Below are 25,494 nucleotides of genomic sequence, written 5' to 3'. Positions count from 1 at the left end.
AGGCTCAGGGTATAGGTGGTGGCACTGCTGAGGTAACTCAAGGGAGAGTAGATGGAACTAAGCAAGAGTCTGGGGCAGCTGGAGTCTGCAAATGTGAAAACCTGTGGGAATATCAGCAACAACATCTTAGAGGGCACACAGTGCTGGGCTGGCTGTTGGTTCTCAAGGAGTTAAGGCTGCTAGGGTCCTCTGCAGAAAAGGACTCAGAGAATCATGGTCACTCATGCCACGTGGCTAATACTGGTAGTCTTGGTCTTCCTTGATCCTAGTCATGTCTAGATGTGTCAGCTCTGCCGATCTCTGGAGATTTGAAACTAAAGCAGGTCATCTGTATCATGCCCTGAAGGGCTGAGTCTAATGGTCTCTCTGCTGTTCCCCAGGACTGGGAAGTATCTCAGGTCAAGGAGTATCCTCTTTGCTGAGCAGCGCTGACCTGGGTCATGGAGTGATGCAGGCAAAATGAAGCTATTTTCTCTACTTTTTTTTGTACAATTATCTTCAGGATTTTTTTGTATACTTTTTTTTATTGGAGTTCGATTTGTCAACACATTGCATAACACCCAGTGCTCATCCTGTCAAGTGCCCCCTCAGTGCTCATCACCCCATCCCCCTGCCCACCTCCCTTTTCATTACCCCTCGTTCGCTTCCCAGAGTTAGGAGTCTCTCATGTTCTGTCACCCTCACTGATATTTCCCACTCATTTTCTCTCCTTTCCCCTTTATTCCCTTTCATTATTTTGTTATATTCCCCAAATGAATGAGACCATATAAAGTTTGTCCTTCTCCAATTTACTTACTTCACTCAGCATAGTACCCTCCAGTTCTATCCACGTTGAAGCAAGTGGTGGGTATCTGTCATTTCTAATGGCTGAGTAATATTCCATTGTATATATATATACCACATCTTCTTTATCCATTCATCTTTCGATGGACACTGAGGCTCCTTCCACAGTTTGGCTATTGTGGACATTGCTGCTATATCTTCAGGATTTTGATCACTGTGTTGTTGAAGCTTCTTCTTCTTTTTTTTTTTTTTTTTTTTTTTTTTGTTGAAGCGTCTTAAATGGACTCATAGCTCTTAGGCCTATTTTGCTTGTAGATAGCTGTCTAACTGTTGTTCTTGTGGAGTGACAGAGGATCAGTGACCTGTCTCATAATCTTGGTAACATCACGTCAGTCTTTCATCATTGAGGTGATTTCGTCATTAGGCGTAAAATTTTTTGATTCTCTTTATTAAGTTGAAGTGTTCCTCTGTTCTTAGTCTATGAGTTTTTATTGTGAAATGATTTAGGAGACATCTGAACCCTCTTGCACTCTTGGTGGGAATGTGAACTGGTATAACCACTCTGGAAAACTGTGTGGAGATTCCTCAGAGTTAAAAATAGAACTACCCTATGACTCCTACGACTCAGTAACTGCATTACTGGGGATTTACCCCAAAGATACAGATGTAGTGAAAAACCAAGACACCCGCACCCCAATGTTTATAGCAGCAATGTCCACAATAGCCAAACTGTGGAAGGAGCCTCGATGTCCATTGAAAGATGAATGGATTAAGAAGATGTGGTATATATATATATATATATATATATATATATATATATATATATGATGGAATATTACTCAGCCATTAGAAACGACAAATACCCACCACTTGCTTCAACGTGGATAAAACTGGAGGGTAATGCTGAGTGAAGTAAGTCAATCGGAGGACAAGTATTATATAGTTTCATTCATTTAGGGAATATAAGTAATAGTGAAAGGGATTATAGGGGAAAGGAGAGAAAATGAGTGGGAAATATCAAAGAAGGTGACAGAACATGAGAGACCCCTAACTCTGGGAAACAAACAAGGGGTAGTGGAAGGAGAATTGGGCAGGGGGGTTGGGGTGACTGGGTGACAAACACTGAGGGGGGCACTTGCCGGGACAAGCACTGGGTGTTATACTATATGTTGTCAAATCGAACTCCAATAAAAAATATACCAAAAAATTCAACCACTGGACAGATACAGTTTAAATTAATTTTGTATTTCTCAGCCAAAAATTTATTTCAGTAGTACGCGACTTTTTCCAAACCATAAATGTCATCTGTCGAAATTGCAAGGTGTCTTACTGAATTTAATGCGTCATTTTGTCTTCAAAGAGAAAAGTAAGAGTTGATGTTTTTTAAAAATCAGAACAGCTTTGCAACTGATATTCTTTTATTATTATTATTTTTTAAAGATTTTATTTATTTATTCGAGAGAGAGAGAGAGAGTGAGAGAGAGAGAGAGAGACAGCAGAGGGAAAAGTAGGCTCCATGCAGGGATCCCACATGCAGGTCGATGTGGGACTCGACCCTGGGTCTCCACGATCATGCCCTGGACTGAAGGAGGTGCTAAACTGCTGAGCCACCCCGGCTGCCCACAACTGATATTCTAAAGAAATAAAATAGAGCGCTGGACCCAGAAAAAAAAAATAGTTTTGGAAGCTGGAGGAAAGATTCCAGCTGGTTGGCTTTGTAGGCCAGTCCTAAGCTAAGAAATATAATTATATTTTTTCCTTCTGTCTTTTTGGGGAAAATACAGGGAGGAAAGTTTTCCATGTAATTGCATCATTTCTTCATAATAGCAAATGGATTCCTAATCTTTTTTATTGTTAACTACATTTTTTTCTAAAAAAAACACCATATCAAGAAATCTGTTTTTTGAGATACTCACGATTTAGATACATGCAAAGACAGAACTGGTAGAAGCAACTTACAGTTGACAAGGCTATCTGACTATCTTCCATCAATCCAATTCTATTCTGCACAGCTTAGGAGAATATAGTAGGTGTTAATCATGTGAATTCCCCTGAAGGAGTGGTTTCCCTACCAAATTTTCCCATACCACATTTACACCGAAAAGGAGATTGGAATATAAGGGCTGGAAATACTACAGGTAGCTAGATGCCGCCTTCAGCCTTGCAAGAAGCACTGCACTGGGAACAAATATCTATTGAGCATCTGGCAAAAGCCCTCTACTAAGTCAATGGTCACTAAAGATTTGTTTAATAATTTCTTCCCATTTAACAAACTTTCCGCAACCTTTGAGACTTCTAAAACTTATTTAGGGCAAAATGTTTTGCTTTGACTCTAGACTCTTGGTCCAGCAGGATTTATGAAAAGCGCGATCTCTCTGTCTGAGGATGAAGAGTGGAAGAGAATGCGAACTTTGCTGTCTCCAACCTTCACCACTGGAAAGCTCAAGGAGGTAAGAAAAGAAGAAGACTTTTAATTAGGAAGTAAAGGAATACACCTGGGAATAAATATAAAATAAGATCATAGTCCATTTCTTAGTGGTACTCTGCTGCATTTGGGCTTCCTAAAAATAGTCTTTTATGTTCATCTCCTGGAAGAAATATGATAAAATTTGTTATTAAATGTCCCTTATAGCTACATGCTTGTGAAAGTCGTGTCATTCTAGTACTCAGGTTTTGGATTTAACTTCAGGTGGTGTACTTTGTGTGTAGATGTTCCCCATCATTGGCCAGTATGGAGATGTGTTGGTGAACAACCTGAGGAAGGAGGCAGAGAAAGGCAAGGCCATCAACTTGAAAGAGTAAGTAGGAGTGCAGCTTCTGGGATTCCAACTCTGTCACGACACTTTCCAACTGCTGCCACAGAGCCCAATTCCCACTGATAGTTACCACAGCTGAAGTAGACGTGTGGCGTTACAACAATGGGCCAGCCAAGGAGAGGTAGCTCACCTAAAAAGGCAGAGCAGCCAGGAGGGAGAGGGTCTTCTTTTGTGCACATGAGGCAGGATTAATTTACCTGCTATAATGTTACCTTGAATACCCTGGAAGACAAAAATATATGCTTGAATAAAGGAAACATGATTGTACCAAATCTTTGAGTGTAGGAGGCATGGAATGGGGGGGGGGGCGGGGGGTGGAGAGCCCTTGGTACAGATGGTGGGCACTGGGTGGGGAAAGTTTTCATGTGGAATTTGGAACAACTTAAACCCCTTCCTGATTTTGTTGCAGATATTAGCAAAATACTAAATATTAACTCTTAAGATCAATTTTGGTGTGAATTAGTATGTATTTTTAAAGTAATAACATTCCTAGTTCTTCTATTTTCCAGAAGTGAGTGAGTCCTCAGGGCAATCTCGGATCACTGCAGCTGAGACCGAGTGGGTCATTCAGGAGACTTAGCAGGAGTATAGAAGGGGTGGTGTTCCTGGCAGCACAGAACAGGGTGTTGGTGTTCTGTAACATACTATTGAGGAATCAGCTCTGAACATAGAGACTGTGGTAAGAGAGGATCCAGATCAGTTTCAACTTTCTTGACTCCCCGAGGAAGGGTTAATTATTCCACTATTTGTCCTGCTCAGATACTGTGATTATTACCTTCTATTGCCCATTCTCAAAACACACTACTGTAAATTATCCATCTTTGGATCTCTAGCCCTCCATGACTAGATCTCTAGCCCTCCATCTTTGGGTCTCTAGATCTCCATGACTGAGATCAAGCTTCTTGATCTCAGAAGTCCGTCTAACTTGCCCTAGAGACCCCATCACCCCCAGGACAAGGTGAGCTGAATCACTGATAACTCATGAACATCTCATGAGTGAATGTGATGGGATATAGACTCTTCAGATGATCCAGCAGGTGGAAGTGTGGCTCTTGTCTTGCCTGGACATTAGAATCTACATGTACTTCTTGCTGCAAATGTTGGATAAGGATAGTAAAGAGGTACTGATTTTAATTATTCGCATCTTTATTTCTCTCACAGCGTCTTTGGAGCCTACAGCATGGATGTGATTACCAGCACATCGTTTGGAGTGAACATTGATTCCCTCAACCACCCACAAGATCCGTTTGTGGAAAATACCAAGAATCTCTTAAAATTTGATTTCCTTGACCCATTTTTCTTCTCCATATGTATGTACACTATTATTTTTCTTCTTCTCCTCCCTTTCCTTTTTCTTCCCTTCCTTCCTCTCTCACTTCCTATCTTGCTATAACAATCCTATTGAGATATAACTTCATATAACCTATAAGTTCCCCTTTAAAAACATACAATTCAATTTTTATGGTGAGTGTTCACTGACCAAGAAATGGACAAAAAATGTATATACCGTGAAATTTTATTCAGTCATAAAAATTGAAGGAAATCCTGTATTTGGACTGCATGGTTGGCATCTGAGGACATTACAATAAGTGAAGAGAGTCAGGCAGGGAAAGACAAATACTGTCTGACCTCAATTACGTGTGGACTGAGAAAAATAGCACAAGAACCAAAGTCATACAAAAAGGAGATCAGATTTGTGGCTATCAAAAGCAGGGGTTTGGGGTGGTACTTGAATGAAGGTGACCAAAGTTACAAACTTGCAGTTATAAGATAGATAAATACTGGACAGTTAAATACAACATTATACCTATTGTTATTGCTGTTGTATGATGTATTTTGACATATTAAGTTCTAATTCATGATCATTGGATATTTTTCCATTTACATGGGTCTTCTTTATTTCAACAATATTTGTAGTTTTCACAGTATAAGCACTTCTTTTGTTAAAGCTATTCTTTTTTTTAATAAATTAATTTTTTATTGGTGTTCAATTTACCAAGATACAGAATAACACCCAGTGCTCATCCCGTCAAGTGTCCCCCTCAGTGCCCGTCACCCATTCACCCCCACCGCCCGCCCTCCTCCCCTTCTACCACCCCTAGTTCATTTCCCAGAGTTAGGAGTCTTTATGTTCTGTCTCCCTTTCTGATATTTCCCACACATTTCTTCTCCCTTCCCTTATATTCCCTTTCACTATTATTTATATTCCCCAAATGAATGAGAACATACACTGTTTGTCCTTCTCCGATTGACTTACTTCACTCAGCATAATACCCTCCAGTTCCATCCACGTTGAAGCAAATGGTGGGTATTTGTCGTTTCTAATGGCTGAGTAATATTCCATTGTATACATAAACCACATCTTCTTTATCCATTCATCTTTCGATGGACACCAAGGCTCCTTCCACAGTTTGGCTATTGTGGACATTGCTGCTAGAAACATCGGGGTGCAGGTGTCCTGGTGTTTCATTGCATCTGAATCTTTGGGGTAAATCCCCAACAGTGCAATTGCTGGGTCGTAGGGCAGGTCTATTTTTAACTCTTTGAGGAACCATCACACAGTTTTCCAGAGCGGCTGCACCAGTTCACATTCCCACCAACAGTGTAAGAGGCTTCCCTTTTCTCCGCATCCTCTCCAACATTTGTGGTTTCCTGCCTTGTTAATTTTCCCCATTCTCACTGGTGTGAGGTGGGATCTCATTGTGGTTTTGATTTGTATTTCCCTGATGGCAAGTGATGCAGAGCATTTTCTCATGTGCATGTTGGCCATGTCCATGTCTTCCTCTGTGAGATTTCTCTTCATGTCTTTTGCCCATTTCATGATTGGATTGTTTGTTTCTTTGGTGTTGAGTTTAAGAAGTTCTTTATAGATCTTGGAAACTAGCTCTTTATGTGATACGTCATTTGCAAATATCTTCTCCCATTCTGTAGGTTGTCTTTTAGTTTTGTTGACTGTATCCTTTGCTGTGCAAAAGCTTCTTATCTTGATGAAGTCCCAATAGTTCATTTTTGCTTTTGTTTCTTTTGCCTTCGTGGATGTATCTTGCAAACAGTTACTGTTAAAGCTATTCTTAATCATTCTGTTCTTCTTGATGTTATTGTAAAGGACTTATATTCCTAATTTCACTTTTCGATTTTTTTTTTTGCAGTGTAAGAAACAGAATTGATTTCATGTGTTGATATTATGTCCTGAAACCCCGCTGAATATATTTATTAGTTCCAATAGACTATTATTGCATTCCTTTGGATTTTCTATGTATAACATTATATTGCTGAAAATAGAGATGCTTTTACTTCTTTACCTCCTTTATTAATAGCTTTCTTTCTTTCTTTCTTTCTTTCTTTCTTTCTTTCTTTCTCTCCTTTCTTCTTTCTTTCTTTCTTTCTTTCTTTCTTTCTTTCTTTCTTTCTTTCTTCTTTCTTTCTTCTACTTTTCCTGGTCAAATTTCTAATACGATGTTGAAGAGAAGAGGCAATAGAGACATCCTTGTTTTTGCTTAATCTGAGGGGAAAATATCCCAAGTGCCTATCCTGGTGTCTTTTAATCTTCTGATTGGTAGACCAAATTATAATTGCTCCAGGTAAATTTTGCATTTTCATTATGCTTTCCATTGTTCTTTTTCCTTACAGTACTGTTTCCATTCCTTACTCCGGTTTTTGAAATATTAAATATCTGGCTATTTCCAAAGAAAGTTACTGATTTTTTCAGAAAATCTGTAGAGAGAATGAAGGAAAGTCGCCTAAAAGATAAACAAAAGGTAAATCTATTGGTGGTTATATGTAGGTATTCACTTAAAAAAAAAAGATTTTATTTAATTTAGAGAGAGTATGTGGATGAACTGGAAGACAGGTAGAGGGAGTGAGAGAGAGAGACTCTCTGGCAGACTCCACACCAAGTACGGAGTCCAACATGAGGCTTGATCTTACGACTCCAAGATCATGACCTGAGCGGAAATTAAAGTTGGGGACTCAACTGACTGTGCCACCCCGGTGTCCCCAGGTGTTCACTTTTTGATAATTTATTGAGCTGCATATACCCAATATCTGAACTTCTATATGTTTTTATGGTAGGTAGAGAACTGTAGGGTTTAAAGAAGGAGACTTCTAACATTTTAGGGAGAATGAAGAAGGTGGAGGTCAGGGAAAGAAATAAGAAGATGAGTCAGAGAGACTATGTTTAAAATTTATTATTATTTTTTTATAATAAATTTATTTTTTCTTGGTGTCCAATTTACCAACATACAGAATAACACCCAGTGCTCATCCCGTCAAGTGCCCCCCTCAGTGCCGTCACCCATTCACCCCCACCCCCCGCCCTCCTCCCCTTCCACCACCCCTAGTTCGTTTCCCAGAGTTAGGAGTCTTTATGTTCTGTCTCCCTTTCTGATATTTCCCACACGTCTCTTCTCCCTTCCCTTATATTCCCTTTCACTATTATTTATATTCCCCAAATGAATGAGAACATACACTGTTTGTCCTTCTCCGATTGACTTACTTCACTCAGCATAATACCCTCCAGTTCCATCCATGTTGAAGCCAATGGTGGGCATTTGTCAAACGACAAATACCCACCATTTGTTTAAAATTTATTAATAAACATGGCAAGTAGTAAGTCACTGCATAAACTTCAGTGAGAAAAAAACTACCACTTTCTTTCAGTAAATTGTCAAAATGTAGGGGATCCCTGGGCGGCGCAGCGGTTTAGAGCTTGCCTTTGGCCCAGGGCACGATCCTGGAGACCCGGGATCTAGTCCCATGTCGGGCTCCCTGTGCATGGATCCTGATTCTGCCTCTCTCTCTCTCTCTCTCTCTCTCTCTCTCTCTCTCTGACTATCATAAATAAATAAATAAAAAAAACTTTAAAAAAATAAATTGTCAAAATGTAAAAATTACTGTGTAAAATCATTTTCCTGGTAGTGTAATTTTGCCAGATCTTACATTGGGAAAGAATCCCTTAAATTCAAAGCCTCTTATCTTACACCTTCTCCAGGGGAAGGTCCTATTAGGCACCTGGTGGAGTATACAGTCTATGTTAACTTTGACCCTGCCATAGTCTGGAATGGGTAGAAATCTTCTCTGGGCACCGAAGCTGCAAGCTGGCTAAGCCAACTTTGCCTTCATGAGGCCTGATGGCCAGCTGTAGGACATGTGTAGGACAAGGAGACAGGGCTGATATCACTGAATATTGTGCAGAGTTCTGGGAGGGCGGGACATTGGAAGATGCTGACACAGAAGCTGCTCATGGACTCTGCAGAGGTCAGGGATTGGTCTATGTGGCTATTCATTAATATTAAGGCTGGAAGAAAGGACTGAAGTCAGGGACTTTCTCCTTAGCTAGTAGATGTGACAGGAGAGGGATCAGGCAACTCTTGGGCCAGGAAGGTATGTTCAAAAGTCAGAGAAGCTGAGGATCAGACAGAGCAAGATCCAAGAAGCAATGGAACATAATGGCTGGATTCCTGTCAGGGAAAAATCCTGCTCCCCAAGATTTATAGCTGAGCATTTTTGTTCACTGAGGACTCTGGCAACACTAGTCTAAATTCGGGATGTAAATGGGCCGTAGTCTCAGGATACTTCACGTCTGATTTACTTCTGACTTCACAAGTGATTTTTTTGCCATGGAAATTTCTCTTTTTGTTTCTAGCACCGAGTGGACTTTCTTCAGCTGATGATTAACTCCCAGAATTCCAAAGAAATGGACACTCATAAACGTAAGCGAGAAGAGCTTCAGAGGGCCATTGATGAGGTGGCTCAGAAACAGGGAGTGGTTCCAAGGTGTGGAGGAAGATTTTTAGCAGATGGAATTTTGGCAAATTGAAGAAAGAAATATGTTCAGATACAAAAGGTAGACAGAGCATTTTCCAGAAAAACCAAGCCATACTACCTGTTCAAAGCTTGAAGGGGAACCATAGACAAAACAGTCTGTGGTCTGACACAGGGGAACTTGTTTCCAATATTTATCCTGCAGCCTAATCCAGACCCACTGAATCTGCCTGGAAATTCACATCAAGCCTTCATCACATAAGGAGGTACATGGCCCCAGTGTTGATGACCATAACTTGAAACACTTGTGATTATACTTTAGTCACTAGCTTAATCTACTTCAAGTGTTTTTTCCCTTTTTGTAATTAAGAAGTAACTGGTGCAGGTATGTGTACACATTGTATTTCTCTTTAAATCATCATCTACTACTTTTATCATCCATGGATGGTCTTTGACTAACACTATTATTACTATGATGGTTACAAAATGATGACTCTTTACTTGCACCATTTCTTCTATATTTTGAATAATAGTTCATTGTTAGGGTGAGATGTCTTTCTTTTTTTTTCTGTTCAGTTTCTTTTTTTTTAATAAATTAATTTTTTATTGGTGTTCAATTTACCCACATACAGAATAACACCCAGTGCTCATCCCGTCAAGTGTCCCCCTCAGTGCCTGTCACCGATTCACCTCCACCCCCCGCCCTCCTCCCCTTCCACCACCCCTAGTTCATTTCCCAGAGTTAGGAGTCTTTATGTTCTGTCTCACTTTCTGATATTTCCCACACATTTCTTCTCCCTTCCCTTATATTCCTTTCACTATTATTTATATTCCCCAAATGAATGAGAACATACACTGTTTGGAGGTATTATGCTGAGTGAAGTAAGTCAATCGGAGAAGGACAAATAGGGTGAGCTTTCTATACGTCATCATTATTGTATTTGTTTCTTTATATATGTCGGTATGATCTCTTATATTACTAAGTGTCTTATATCATTTTTTTCTTAGATCCTTGATTCTTTCAGATTTTTTGTCTGGAAGCCCTTGAAGTGGGCACCTGTGTTTTTGTTTTTCCTTTCTTCTTTTTTTATGTTTTCAATAGACTTTGGTTTTTCAAAAGATTTTATTTATTTATTCATGAGACACACACACACACACACACAGTGAGAGAGAGAGAGAGAGAGAGAGAGAGAGAGATGCAGAGACATAGGCAGAGGGAGAAGCAGGCTCCATGCAGGGAGCCTGATGTGGGACTCCATCCTGGGACTCCAGGATCACCTGCTAAGCTGAAGGCAGATGCTTAAGTGCTGAGCCACCCAGGTGTCCCAGACTTGAGTTTTTATTTTATTTTTTTTCCAGACTTGAGTTTTTATAGCAGTTTAGGTTCACTGCAAAATTGAGTGAAAGACATAGAGATTTATCTCATATTTCCCCTGCTCACCTACATACAGCATCCCCAATCAAAATCCCTCATGATGTGGTAATTTTTAAATAACCAATATACCTACAACAACACATTATTACCACCCAAAATCCATAGTTTATATTATAGTTCATCCTTGTTGATGTATATGCTATGGGTTTCAACATATATATATAATGATGTATATCCACCATTAAAAAAATAGAGTATTCTGTATCCTTTTCCCATATTATTTTCTGGGCATTACCTTGCATCCTGATGTGAGACATCTCAGATTTCTCTTCTGTTTCTCCTGATGAGCCCTGAACCAGCCATTTCTCCAAGAAACTCTGATTCCTTTTAGTTAAAATGGTATTTAGAAGCCAAATCTGGGATCTAGGAGTACTCGTTGCTATTAGGGGTTAATTGCTTCTATTTCCACTCAGTGAGCCAAGCTAACCACATCAAATATATCAACACAGCACTGATCAGCACAAATATTTCTTTATCCATAACCCATGATGTAAGTATGCTCTCAGTATTTAAAAGAGAAAAAACAGGCTTAATTTATAGTTCTTTCTATGACAGAAATATTTCCATCATGGTTAATTTCAAGCCATCTGTGATTTGACAACCAGCTCACAAAATTGTTGAATATATAACAGTTGATTCTAGAGGAAAAGGATGGGCTTATTCTATCATACCATTAATCTATCTATCTATCTATCTATCTATCTATCTATCTATCTATCCATTTATCCATCTCTACCTACCAATCTATCTCTACTTCTATTCTATCTATATGTCTATATATCTAGTTCTACTTTTTTCTCTGATGGAGGAAATATTTTATATTTGCTTGGTCCTGTACAGAAACACTGCACACATGTGATTTTTGAGCACTTACCATGTGGCTAGTGTCACTGAGCTCTGAATCTTGTATTTAATATAACTGATTAAAATTTAAATATAAATAGCTGCATCTGGCTACCTTATTGGAGAATACAGCCCTGAACTTTTATTATCATGGGGTTTGTGGTAATGGAGAGCAAGAATTTTTTTATATATTTTTTATTGGGGTTCTATTTGCCAACATATAGTATAACAGCCAGTGCTCATCCCGTCAAGTGCCAATGTTTATAGCAAAAATGCCACAATAGCCAAACTGTGGAAGGAGCCTCGGTGTCCATTTAAAGATGAATGTAAAATGTATGTATACACACACACACACACACACACACACACACACATACACACACACACACAATGGAATATTAGTCATTAGAAAGGACGAATATCCACCATTTGCTTCAATGTGGGTGGAACTGGAGGGTATTATGCTGAGTGAAGTAAGTCAATTGAAAGACAAACATTATATGGTTTCACTACATGGGGAATATAAAAAAATAGTGAAAGGGAATAAAGGGAAAAGGAGAGAAAATGAGTGGGAAAAATCAGAGAGGGTGACAGAACATGAGAGACTCCTAACTCTGGGAAACGAACAAGGGGTAGTGGAAGGGGAGGAGGGCGGGGGCATGGAGTGACTGGGTGAAAGGCAAGAATTTGATAGTTGAATTTACCCATAGCAGCTTCACAAAAAGTGTGACTGGGAAATCGGAACGTTGTAGACTTTTCTAGCACTTTTTGCATTGTTTTTAGCTGTGAATTATGTGTTTGTAGTGGGAAGGCGCTCCAGTATCTAAAGGTCCTAACACAGGTTTTGTCAAATAGATTAGGACATGACCATGCTGAGTTTCTGCCAGGAGCAAATCAAAAGATATTCCAATTTATATTCAGAGTGGGGCCATTCACTAAGGAAGGTGAAATTCAGGCCATGATTGCTAATTCCATTCACTGGATTCAATTCGTCTATATTTCATGCTGGTCAGTACCTTGCCTTTGACACATTTTTTTCTTCTGCTTCTTTGGTGGCATTAATTAAGCCAGCTCCATCACCAGTCTTTTTTTTTTTTTTTTTGTATATTTCAGTTTGCCAACATATAGTATAACACCCAGTGCTCATCCCTTCAAGTGCCCTCCTCAGTGCCCATCACCCAGTCACCACATCCCCCCACCTGCATGAACAGATGAATGAATAAAGAAGATGTGGTATATATATATACCACATTTGTGTCGTAGTTTCTGTACATATTGGAGATAATGCACTTGCGAATTTGTGTGCCGGGTCTTCTACTAGCTGAGACCTCTGAAAGGTATAATCCATGCTTCTCACGCTAGGTTGTTCACACAAATCACCACATCTCATGAAAGCTCAGACTTTGATTCGATAGTTCTAGGGTGAGGTTTGAGATTCTGCATTTCTAATAAACTCCCAGATGCTGCAGATGCTGATGGTCCATGGATCACTCTTTGAGCAACAAGAATTTATCAGTAGCCCAATATTGTTCTCTTCACTTTCCACAAATATGTTTAGATGAAAGATCATTCATTTTTTCCTGACCATTGAGTCTTAGTATCACAAACTCTCTGAAGAAATTTAAGTTCGCTTTTAGCTAGAAGAATATAAATTTTCTTGGAGGAGAATGGTATCCCATGTTACTTACGACTGAAGTACTTTTAGGATCCTCCAAAGGTCATGCTGATAACACCATGTACGTTAGACAGAAATGCCATCTCCTGGAATTACCTATCTGTGTTGGTGCGGAGGGTGGCATTAGCAGGAGCAGATGGCCAAGAATAGTATAGACCATAGGAAGAACCAGATCAAGATAACTTCTGGCTTTTCTGGCTCTGTAAGATAGACATCAGAGTGCAAACCACTCTGAGTTTGATTCTGAATTGCTTTTACATTTTCCCCAAGGGAAATGGGAGTTTCAAATAGATTTCTCATTATCTAAAGTGTGGTTTTTTACATTCGCCTGCTATAGCTAAAATGTGCTTCTTCTCCTTTTAGCTCTATCTGATTTGGAGCTGGTGGCCCAATCTATTATCTTTATTTTTGCTGGCTCTGACACCACTAGCAGTTGTCTTTCCTTTCTTATGTATGAATTGGCCACTCACCCTGATGTCCAGCAGAAACTGCAGGAGGAGATTGATGCGACTTTCCCCAATAAGGTGAGTGGGTTATACCTGAAGAAGGGGGTCAGTGTAGGCTTGGTTATGTCTCATTAATTGATTAGCCCTCAAACCTAGTAGGTTTTCATAAAAAGGCTTACTCCTATTTCCACATTTGTGTGTCAGATATGGGCCTTAGCAGAAGTTGGGAGTGAGTCTCTGCTCCAGACAGTTATTGGTGATACCAGGTAAAGAGGCTCCATTTTCTTATACCTGCATTATCTAGAATCTGTGGGCTTATTTTTTGCTGGGTAACAAGGAGCTATGTGTTGCTCACTTGATTTTCAAATGTTTGGCCCTGAACTGACATTTGTCTCATCAGTTCATACTCCATTTGCAAAATGGTTTCCCGTAAATTCATGGGAGCTGGGAAATATGGGGATCTGCATGGATCTTGGATGAGCAGTGAGTTTCTCTACCACATACCCTATGAAGTATCAACTGTATTATCTCCATTTAACAAGTCAGGAAACTGAGCTACAATCTGTAAAATGTTGGCTCTTAAATATAACACCAAGTGATAGACACATAATTTCCCTCATTGTTTTCAGATCTCTGCCCAACCTGGAGTTCCCTGTTTATGAAGACACCTGACCTCTGGGTCTGGAGTGACCTATATGGCAAACAGTGAAACTCCAAAGTGACAACTAGGAGACTGCTCCAGCAACAGAGTGTGGGGTTGAGAGTAGGGTTCTGATCCCCTTATTACTTTTCCTAAAACTGAAATTTATGTCCAGAATTGGTAGCATCCAATTGTAGCCTTCTCTTGCCCTATTTGGTTTGAGACGGACTAGTGTCTCCCCAAATTATACTTTTTCAATATAATGTTCCTCTCCAAATATTGTATATATAATTTAAAAGCTAGGAAGAAGAATATTTCATATGGAGTATTCTTTTTAAGATTATTTATTTATTTATTCATGAGATACACTGAGAGAGATAGAGAGAGAGAGAGACAGAGAGGCAGAGGGAGAAGTAGGCTCCATGCAGAGAGCCTGACTTGGGACTTGATCCTGGGTCGCCAGGATCACGCCCTGGGCCAAAGGCAGGTGCTAATCCGCTGAGCCACCCAGGCTGCCCCAACAGAATATTTCAACTAGAAGAGTTTATGTAGAAGAGGGGATATTTTCTGTTGCATGTTCTCCTTTCATGGTGCAGATATGTGGCCCCTGTTTTGAAAGAAATCAGTCACTTCAACATATTTCACTTAAATTAAGGGTCATAGGAAAGGAGAAAGAAGACAAAAACAGAGAGGGAGACAAACCATAAGAGAGTCTTAAGTATAGGAAACAAACTGAGGGTTGCTAGAAGTGAGGGGTTGAGGGGATGAAGTAATCAGGTGGTGGACATAAGAAGCACTAAATGTAATGAATATTGGATATTTTAAGGAACTGAGGAATCACTAAATTTTATCCCTGAAACTAATATACACTATATGTTAATTAAATGAATTTAAACAAAAAACTTTAAAAAGATCAAGCATCACACTCTTAGTCACTTTTGTTCATGTGAGGAAGAAAAACCACTATCTGGTAATGGGAAGGATTTCAGGCCCTGTGTAGGGGATTGTCACAGTGGTCTCCCTTAGTCATTACTATTGCTCACAGCTATTGCTCACAGCTATTGCTCACATGTCAGTGGGCCATTGAGTAGATCAAAGGACATGGTAGACATTCAAATGTCTATAAATACCCTTATCAAAATAAATGATTCTTAGGTGTTCCTAACACTTCAGTAGTAGTACATAGAGTGCTTTGAGCATTGATCCAAATCTCCATTTATCTAAATCTGTTTCTTCCTTCCAGGCAGCACCCACTTATGAGGCCCTTATACAGATGGAGTATCTGGACATGGTGCTGAATGAAACTCTCCGATTATACTCAATCGCTGGTAGACTTGAGAGGGTCTGTAAGAAAGATGTGGAAATCAGTGGTGTGTTCATTCCCAAAGGGACAGTGGTGATGGTGCCAACCTTTATTCTTCATCGAGACCAGAATCTCTGGCCAGAGCCTGAGGAATTCCGACCTGAAAGGTACAGGGAACCATGCAAAGGGGAACCCACCCTCATATTGGAGGATATTCTGTATCTTCTTAGTATAGATGACAATCGTGTGGTGGTACAATGATTTATTTGTACATTTTTTTATTCTTAGAAGTATTTTTCATGTTACAAAATGAACATTATTGTCCAAATTTTACAAACTCTAGTTGAGAATAAAGAAAATTAACATCATCACCAGTCACAATGTATCAGGATTATTAATCATGTGATGTATGTCCTTGTGGATATTTTTCTATGCATATATAGAAGCTTAAAAGTTAAGATGGCGTTATATATTTTTGAGGTACTGAGTTAATGTAACAGTAAAGTATAAACAATGTACCATATTTGTGTTTGTGATTATATGTATATACATAATATACTTAACCATTATCTTAATTGAGAAAATGGGACTTTTTGTTACTTTAGTGTTTCTGTCCTCTTTAGCTCTCTGGATTTACTCCTTAGATTTTCGCATTCTGTGTTTGTAACCCTGCGCCACCATGTCTGCTAGGTATAGTGTGAGGACAGAGGCTGTGGTGCTGAGAGTTCACATCCCTGGCAGGAGGATCAGCAGCCTGAGGACAGAGTGTGCTGGAGACCTGATAGGTCCTGTGCTGTCTGTGGTTGCAGTTCTAAGCATCTCTCATCTCTCTAGTATCTGGGATTTATCCAAAGTGAGGTCATCCGTTCTCTAGCCATTTAGACATCCTCCTTGGAGGGGTCTTGAGTTTTCTCTTCTGGGAATTCAGAGCAGAGTCTGGCTTTGGGTAAGCCTGAATTCTGCAAAAGTCCACGCTTTCCTGTTTATTGTATTGGTGGGCAAAATTTGGATGAGTTTTTAGAGACCTAGATGTTTAGCCCTGACTCAACGTCCCCGTTGGCAGAGCCCTTGTCTGGTTGCATGGTGTCCCTAGTGCTAGCAATGCGTCTACACATAGTACTTGCTGAAAGAACTTAGAATTGACCAAGTCATCTGTTTTCTAGACCAGGAGACCTGATGGCTCCCACAAGCTCAGCTGTTCAATCTTCTGTAGCTTCTTGAACAGAAACCAGAGACCACTCCTGGTACTTCTTCATGATTCATTCAGCCATGAGAAGAAGTACTTATTATCTATGTGTGTTAGGGACTGTGCCAGGCAGTGAATCCATGTATTAAAAATGCCAATTATGGATAAGTTTTTTAAAAATATTTTATTTATTTGAGAGAGAGAAGCAAGTGAGCATGAACAGGGTGAGGGGCCAAGGGAGCAAGAGAAGCAGACTCCCTGCTCAGCAGGGAGTCCAACATAGGACTTGATATGAGGACCCTGAGATCATTATCTGAGCCAAAATTGGACATTTAACCAACTGAGCCATCCAGTTGCCCCTATTATGGACAATTTTTTTGTGAAAAAAATTTTTTTACTCCAGTTTCAACTCCTTGATGTGTGACAACTAAACAGACAGACAACACAGAACTTTATTACTTTCAATGCTTTACATTACTTGGAAAATAAGTCACCTACTGCTTTGACATTAGCAACGTGATATGATACTCAAACAGCAATAATTGCATGTAAGGCTAGCCTAAAGAAGGGAGGAATGGGACAAAAGTCAATTGACTGACTGGTGTGTAGAATAGGATTTCATTGTTTCAGGAGGATAGGGAAGCATTTATGGACAATTTTTGACACAGGTACAAATATATTCTATAGACACAAGTGTGTGAAATATTTTTAATGAACCTATATGTGCCCACCACCTGCCAAACAACCACTAACCCGTATCAACTGCCCCATCCACACACCATTATAATACCTAGACTGTTTTCCATATTACTTTTTTTTAAAAAAAGATTATTTATTTATTTATTCATGAGACACACACACACACACACACACACACACACAGAGAGAGAGAGGCAGAGACACAGGCAGAGGGAGAAGTAGGCTCCATGCAGGGAGCCCGACATGGGACTTGATCCCGGGTTTCCAGGGTCACAGCCTGGGCTGAAGGCAGCACCAAACTGCTGAGCCACCCAGGCTGCCCTGATTTCCATATAACTTGAAGGCATATCATCTATAAACATTCGAGTATGTTCTTCATGATATAAGGAGTTTATTTTTTTTGATATAAGGCGTTTAAATAATACCTCACTAAATGCCATATCATTTCCCCAAATCCACATATTTCCTTAATATAAGTATTAAAGAAAGAATTTTGAATAAAGTGTAAGTCTAACCCTCAAGGAATTTATAGTCTCTTAGAACAGATAGACAAGCCTCAGTGGTTATGGTGAGTATACATAGACCTGAGTATGATTATAGTGCAGTAGCATCATGTGCCAAATTAACTCATCTGAAAATCTGTTCTGTGTAAGTGGTTGGGAGTGGTCCTAGCAAGGAGTGTAGGGATGTGAAGGGAAAAATAACAATGGTAAAACATAGGAGGCATTTCTCTACTTCCTTTTTCTATGAGCATGTGACCAACGTAAGTGAGAATGGAGGCGCAAACCTACCTTTCCTTCAGTAAGACTCATTTCCTGCTTGCCTTTCAAAGTGTGGACATCTCACCACCCTCAATATAATTCTAGTGTCTAAGATAAGTCTTTTCAATGGCATTCATCCATGTCCTCAGCAAGACTGAATGCTTCATAGAGCAAGGAGTATCCAATGACCTGTAGTTTACAATTGTCACAGCAGAATAAGCATAGCAGGATTAAAGGAACTAGCCTATCAAATTTCCAATATACTCCTGGTTGAGAACCCCAAACAGGTACCCCTTGTGGTTTTTATGACTAACTAACTTGTTTTCCACTTCCATTGTGGAGCCAGGTTCAGTAGGAAGAACAAGGACAGCATAAATCCTTATACATACCTGCCTTTTGGAACTGGACCCCGAAACTGCATTGGAATGAGGTTTGCGATCATGAACATGAAACTTGCCCTTGTCAGGGTCCTGCAGAACTTCTCCTTCAAACCTTGTAAAGAAACACAGGTCAGAGAGATAACTTTCTGCATAAACAGTGTTTTATTCTTGCTTTTTTTAAACTAAGAGATGTGGGATAGATGTATGTATGTGTATATTTGGGAATGGGCTCATTTATCCCTAATAATTCCTTCTATCACCAGAGAATCTATTTAGAGTTATTGTGACTTTTAAGGGTCCTTCAACTCTTGGGTGCCATATCTATGGTTTATGATCACCCAACTAAAAGGGTCATCTGTCAGTGCATTTTGCATGACATGTTTATGTGCAGACCTTTGATCTTAAGCAATGTTTTATTTTTTTAATAAATTAATTTTTTATTGGTGTTCAATTTACCAAGATACAGAATAACACCCAGTGCTCATCCCGTCAAGTGTCCCCCTCAGTGCCCGTCACCCATTCACCCCCACCCCCCTTCCTCTTCCCCTTCCACCACCCCTAGTTCATTTCCCAGAGTTAGGGGTCTTTATGTTCTGTCTCCCTTTCTGATATTTCCCACACATTTCTTAAATTTCTTTCAAATCCGCTGAAAGAAAGGGAACATGTTATGCATAATCATGATATGCAGTGATAACCATGACATGCCTTTTGAAAGACGCTCTTCTCCATCACAATTTACAGATGCTCTGGTGACTAAGGTTCTCAAATCCTTGCTGTACATTGAAATCAGTGGGTTCATTAAAAATACTGATGCCCAGATCATCTCAGATATTCTAACATAATTCACCCAGAGTGTGGCTTTTTTTTTAATTGGAGTTCAATTTGCCAACATATAGCATATCACCCAGGGCTCATCCCGTCAAGTGCCCCCCTGAGTGTGGCTTTAAATGTGCCCCCTTTGATTCTCACGTGCAAGCAAAGTTGACAATCACTGGTGTGAAGCATGTCTGGCAGATATGAAGGAGGCCTGCAGTCCAAGCCATCCTGGCTACTTGGCTCCATCTTCTGTAGACTGGCTCCAGTCAGGCTATGTTCCTTTTCCATCCCAGTCTGTCATCATGAATGGATGTTTCCATGGGAGAGGATACAGGATGGTTAGCATTGTAGATGTCCAGACAATAAAATGTGTAATAAACACTCAGGATGACCTTGCAAGTTTCAACATATACAAAATAAACTGTCACTTTTCAAAATTGTTTGCCGTAATGGCTGAAAATCTCTTAAATTTTAAACACTTATCCTTTTTATTTAAAATTTAGATCAAAAAAGAACACAAACCATCAAGGGTCTCCAACCTGGTACAGAGTAGGTGCTCAAAAGATATATTTGTTGAATGAGTGATGGATGAATGCTTACATGCTCCTGTCTTGACACCTTACAGAATAATTTCAACATATGAGAGATATATGAATCTAAAAGTAGTATTTATATATTTGAAATGCATTTTTGTCCTTCATATGTCTTGCCTGCTTTGCTTCCGTTGTTAGCAGGATTTTCATTGATTGTTTCTCATATACTTGTTTAACTGTTGCAGATCTCCCTGAGAATAAATACTCGAGGGATTATTCAACCTGAAAAACCCGTTGTTCTCAAGGTTGAGCCAAGAGATGGGAGTGTAAGTGGAGCCTGACTTTCCTAAGGACTTCCCCTTTGTTCTTTAAGAAGCTGGATCCCAGAATACCAGAGACCTCAATTTTCTTTATGAGTAAAACCCAAAAATGAAGATGGGCTTCACGTACAGCCTGTGATGGATGACTGGGAATTCCATACATTCATTTAGCTTTCTCCGATGTCTATGTCAAGCATTATATATTGTGTAAAGAAGTGACTAATTAAGTGTCAGACATGTAGACTCAGCCTATCCGGTTCACACAGACTACCCCGTTTGTACCATCTACTCCCCTGAGAACTGATCAAGAATAAAAATTTCTCAACAATTTTGTCAACGAACTTTAATAGAAACAAGGATTATTATTATTATTATTATTATTATCTTAAAGATTTTATTTATTTATTCATGAGAGACACAGAAAGAGAGAGAGAGAGAGGCAGAGATACAGGCAGAGGGAGAAACAGGCTCCATGCAGGGAGCCCGATGTGGGACTCGATCCCAGGTCTCCAGGATCACACCCTGGGCTGAAGGTGGCGCTAAACCGCTGAGCCACCCAGGATGCCCAGAAACAAGAATTATTGTGGTGATTGTGGTAATGATGTTTATATAAAATGTCTTATTTTGAACATTTTACATTAAATATCACTCTGAGTGAGTCAATCAACGTCTCTTTACAAATGTATTAACTAATGGCTTCATGCACATTAAGGGGGAATACACAGAACTGATGAGTGAGAGCCAGTGACTGAATATTTTGAACATCACAGTCACTGAGTGGATGGGGCTTGTTCAGAACAAGTGATGTGATATGTTAGATAGATGAGTTAATCTACTGTGACTTTGCCCATTGCTCAGAAAGTTTTCTTTTTAAAGAATTTATTTATTTATTTATTCATTCATTCATGAGAGACACAGGAAGAGAGGCAGAGACACATGCAGAGGGAGGAGAAGCAGGCTCCATGCAAGGAGCCTGATGTGGGACTCGATCCCAGGAATCCGGGATCATGCCCTGAGTCGAAGGCAGATGCTCAACCACTGAGCCACCCAGATGTCCCCATTGCTCAGAAAGTTTATTCGTAGTTTAATTCTACAGGTTTTGGAGCACATTGTTGTGCCCAAGATTATGTTCTGAGAAACCACCAAGGAGCTGACACCGATGCAAGTACACGAGGGTTTATTGGGTCCAGGTATACTTGGGCTCGAGCCCAAGCTTGGGTCCAAGTATACTCCACACAGCAGAGCAGGGGCTTGGACCCCGAAGTGGGTTACAGCTGGGTTTTTTATGGGCTGGTCTAGGGGATTTTCAGAAGGGGTGGAGGAATTTTTTCCATTCCAATATGGGGGATCGGGTGGGGTAGTTTAAGATCTGATATGGGGTTCTCTGCCAAGGGCATTTTGAGCTCTGTTGTCTTTCTGATATGGGATTTCCTGCCGAGGGCATTCTGCAGTTTTTCCTGTAAAGTTCAGCTCTTATTCACAGGGGCCTAAAATGGCTGTACTTGTGCTAATGCTAAACTTGAGGCGAAATGGCCTTAATTTACTCAGCCTCCACAACATGTTTTTTTATAATACTCAATTGAGGCACTTAATATTATATTGTTAGTTTTGAGTTAACATTTTCATCTCTCTACCCTGTGTTCTGGTAGGTGGGAAACATGCTTTGTCTTTCTATTCCAGCCTCAGCTGAGGAGGTGAGCAAGGCGGGGGTTTGGGGTGACTGGGTGACGGGTTCTGAGGAGAGCACTTGGCGGGATGAGCACTGGGTATTATACTATATGTTGGAAAAATCAAACTCCAATAAAAAATATACCAAAAAATATATTCTAAAAAAGAAAAAATAAAGTTATATTAATGGTGAAAAAACAAAACAAAAAGGAACAGGAGGATGTGGTGGCACATCACCCAATAGGATGTGATGAGAACATAGCATCACCTCTGGGATATTCTTGCCAACAAGAGAAACCTGAAAGTGTGGAGGCTGAGAAAATTAAGGCCATTTCACCCTAAGTTCCGCATTAGCACAAGTACAGCCGTCTCAGGCCCCTGTGAATAAGAGCTGAACTTTACCTTACTTCAGTTAAGCCCCATATTAGAATCAGAACAGAGCTCAAGCCAGTGGCAGAAAGTCTCATATCAGAATGAGAACAGAGCTTTAATGCCCTTGAAAGCCCCATATCAGAATGTAAACAGAACTTGAGAAATTCCTCCATCCCTTCTGGAGGTCCCCTAGACCAGCCCATAAAACTAAGCTGGAACCCACCTCGGGGTCCAAGTCCCTGCTCCGCTGTGTCAGGTATACTTGGACCCAAGCTCGAGCTTGTAAATAAACCCTCTTGTGTTTGCATTGGTGTCGGCTCCTTGGTGGTTTCTCGGACACGTAATCTTGGGCACAAGAAAAGTGGTTCCCAAAAAGATCAGACAAACCCAAGCTGAGGAATATCTACTCCTAATCTGTAACTGGTGTGTAATCTTCTACAAAGTAAAGGTCCTGAAAGCAACAAAAAAGAAAAAAACAAGCCTGAACAGATTCACTTTTCCACCAACCCCACCTCATAGCAATCATAACTAATGACATTTTCACCTGTCCCAGGAAGGTGAACTTTTAAGAGTCCTCCTGAAACTTCCTGATGGGCAGTAGTCAGTCATCTACAGGATAGAAACCCTGTAGGTCCACCCCCCAGAAAGAAGGGATCCTGGCCTTAATCCTTTCTTTTCCTTCTATGCACTTCTTGCCCCACCCTCCTTCCTGTAAAACCTTGCATTTTGTACACCTCCTGGGAGTATCTGTCTACTTGCCAGGTAGGATGTGCCAATTCATGAATCACTTAATAAGGCCGATTAGATCTTCAACTTGTCTTGCTTGATTTTTTTTTTTTTAAACAAAAGCCAGAGATAGACTAAGGAAGTGTTCCAGACTGAAGTAAAGAGACAACAGAGGGGGACATGTACCTCAGTCTGTAAGCAGGGTTCTTCTGTAATAAGGACATTGTAGGACAGTTGGGGAAATTGAGAGCTCTGATGGTTACATGGCAGTAATGTGTTAGCCTCCCTTTCCTGACATTGATGGAGAATTTCTTTGGAGGAATTGCAGGGGATTATGAAATAGGTCGGTATTTTACTCTGAGATGGGTCAGGAACAGAGTTCCTGGAACAGACTCTTCTGGAAGATTGTGATTTTTTGGGGGAGAAGTAGGTCACAAAAGCAACTTGGGCCTACGTTGCTCATCCCCATAGTCTGGCTTGTATTGTTAAATACAATGAGGCAGTACCACACAGTGCTGAGAGATGGGGAGCTCTGAGGCTGGAGTTCCTAGGGTTTGAATCCTAGCTCAGTTCTAGACATTTCAGTGGCTTTGGGTAAATGAGGAAAAGGTGCCCCCTTTGCATAGCTTGGCCTGCAGGACTTGGGCTGCTTTTCAGCACCTTTATGCCCCTTAGTTGAATGCCACTGTGCACATACTAGCTTGGGCTTTGTCATTTTCCAGGTTGGGTCCCTAAAAGCAGAGCCAGAGTTGGGGATTCTGAAGCAAATGGTATCCTGAGACAGTGCTCTCAGGAGAAAGGATTGAGGCGAGCTGAGTAGAGCGGGACAACAAGCTGAGCAAAGCTGTGGTCAGGGGAGCCTGATCTCATGGGGAGCTTTGGAGGCAGAAATGTATTACTGAATCAATATCACTTTGAGGCAGGGGCTGTCATTTTGTACCCCATCAGTGACTGCATTCCCACCCCCAGGAGACACCAACTCCTAGGTGAAGTGGATTCAGTTTGGCCAAGGGTGATTCTCCAGAGAGTAAAGCAGCTATGAGCTAAGAGTGAATACTTCCAGAAGCTTGGGGATGAGTGTGCTGCCCAGTGACAGGAGTCTAGTACCTTGCTCCTCTATAGACACTTACACGTGGGACCATAAACTAATTAACACCTTCCTGCCTCAGTACTCAGTGCCTCAGATTGTGTAAGATAGGGGAATAATGGCAGTGACTATCTGATATGACGATGAAAGTAGATGGTGTGTGTGGGAGGTGTTTAAGACACACAAGCCATGGAGCATGCAGTGAGCACGTAATCAATGTCCCCTATTACTTTCATAACTGTATTATCCTCAGTCCTCGCGGGCCATGTTGGTCTGGACATTTGGGCTCCAACCTAGTCAAGTCCAGCTTCAATCTGCCATTTGAGAAAGTAATTGCATACATCTCTCCCAGAGGTTTAACTTAGAAAGTACTGATGTCTTGGCTGATGTTCTTCAGGAAATTTCAAAGAACAATATAAATCACCATTCTTTTTTTTATACATATATTTCTTATTGGAGTTCGATTTACCAACATATAGTATAACACCCAGTGCTCATTCTGTCAAGTGCCCCCCTCAGTGCCTGTCACCCAGTCACCCCAACCCCCCCGCCCGCTTCCCCTTCCATCACCCCTTGTTCGTTTCCCAGAGGTAGGAGTCTCTCAGGATGTTCTGTCATCCTCTCTGATTTTTTCCCACTCATTTTCTCTCCTTTCCTCTATAATCCCTTTCACTATTTTTTATATTCCTCGTATGAGTGAAACCATATGGTTGTCCTGACTTACTTCATTCAGCATAATACTCTCCAGTTCTATTCTTGAAATGTCTTTGTCAATAGAGAATAATGTGTATCACTGATATGGAATGAGGAGTTTTCAGCAGGGGCCACCCTCAACCATTCCACACAGACCCACCAGGAAGAGCTGGATTTGACCTTGCAGGGATTTGTCCTTGTGGTACTTTACTATCCTAGCTGCAGGAAGAAGGGCTCTCCTTGTCACCACAACCCCCCACCCTTTCTCCTCACAAGAGCTCTGCAAATGAGAAGCTGCCACACTTCTAACTCTGGGGTTACTCCAATGAACTCCAGTTTATAACAGCCTTCCCAGCTTTCCTTTTTCTCCTGAAAAAAAAAAAAAAAAAGTATACCTGCCTTTTGATCTTCAGATTTGGCTATGGTTTTGCTGCAGCTTGTTTGTCCTGGATTGCAATTCTCATTTATTCTTTTTTTTTAATAAATTAATTTTTTATTGGTGTTCAATTTACCAACATACAGAATAACACCCAGTGCTCATCCCGTCAA

The 25,494-nt window shown here is 40.4% G+C and overlaps 1 protein-coding gene across 5 annotated transcripts in view; it reads left to right on the top strand.

Annotated features, from left to right (window-relative positions):
• LOC112935720 (cytochrome P450 3A12-like) overlaps positions 1-20,727 on the top strand; it is a 34,831-nt gene extending 14,104 nt beyond the window's left edge. For 4 of the 5 annotated variants that reach the window (XM_072753085.1, XM_072753087.1, XM_072753083.1 and 1 more), the window contains 9 exons: positions 3,120-3,233; positions 3,493-3,581; positions 4,761-4,909; positions 7,230-7,357; positions 9,244-9,310; positions 13,679-13,839; positions 15,645-15,871; positions 18,697-18,859; positions 20,325-20,727. In XM_072753085.1, coding sequence (XP_072609186.1) covers positions 3,120-3,233; positions 3,493-3,581; positions 4,761-4,909; positions 7,230-7,357; positions 9,244-9,310; positions 13,679-13,839; positions 15,645-15,871; positions 18,697-18,859; positions 20,325-20,420 — 1,194 coding nt within the window. In that variant the 3' untranslated portion in view covers positions 20,421-20,727. The remainder of the gene's footprint in view (positions 1-3,119; positions 3,234-3,492; positions 3,582-4,760; positions 4,910-7,229; positions 7,358-9,243; positions 9,311-13,678; positions 13,840-15,644; positions 15,872-18,696; positions 18,860-20,324) is intronic. The other variant, XM_072753086.1, reaches the window with a different exon arrangement.
• Positions 20,728-25,494: the final 4,767 nt, after the last annotated feature.

This window comes from Vulpes vulpes, chromosome 3 (genome assembly GCF_048418805.1).
Source record: "Vulpes vulpes isolate BD-2025 chromosome 3, VulVul3, whole genome shotgun sequence".
In the NCBI taxonomy this organism is placed as follows: Eukaryota; Metazoa; Chordata; class Mammalia; order Carnivora; family Canidae; genus Vulpes; species Vulpes vulpes.
The sequence above is the reverse complement of the archived record's forward strand: the minus strand, read 5'-3'. Positions and strand labels throughout refer to the sequence as shown.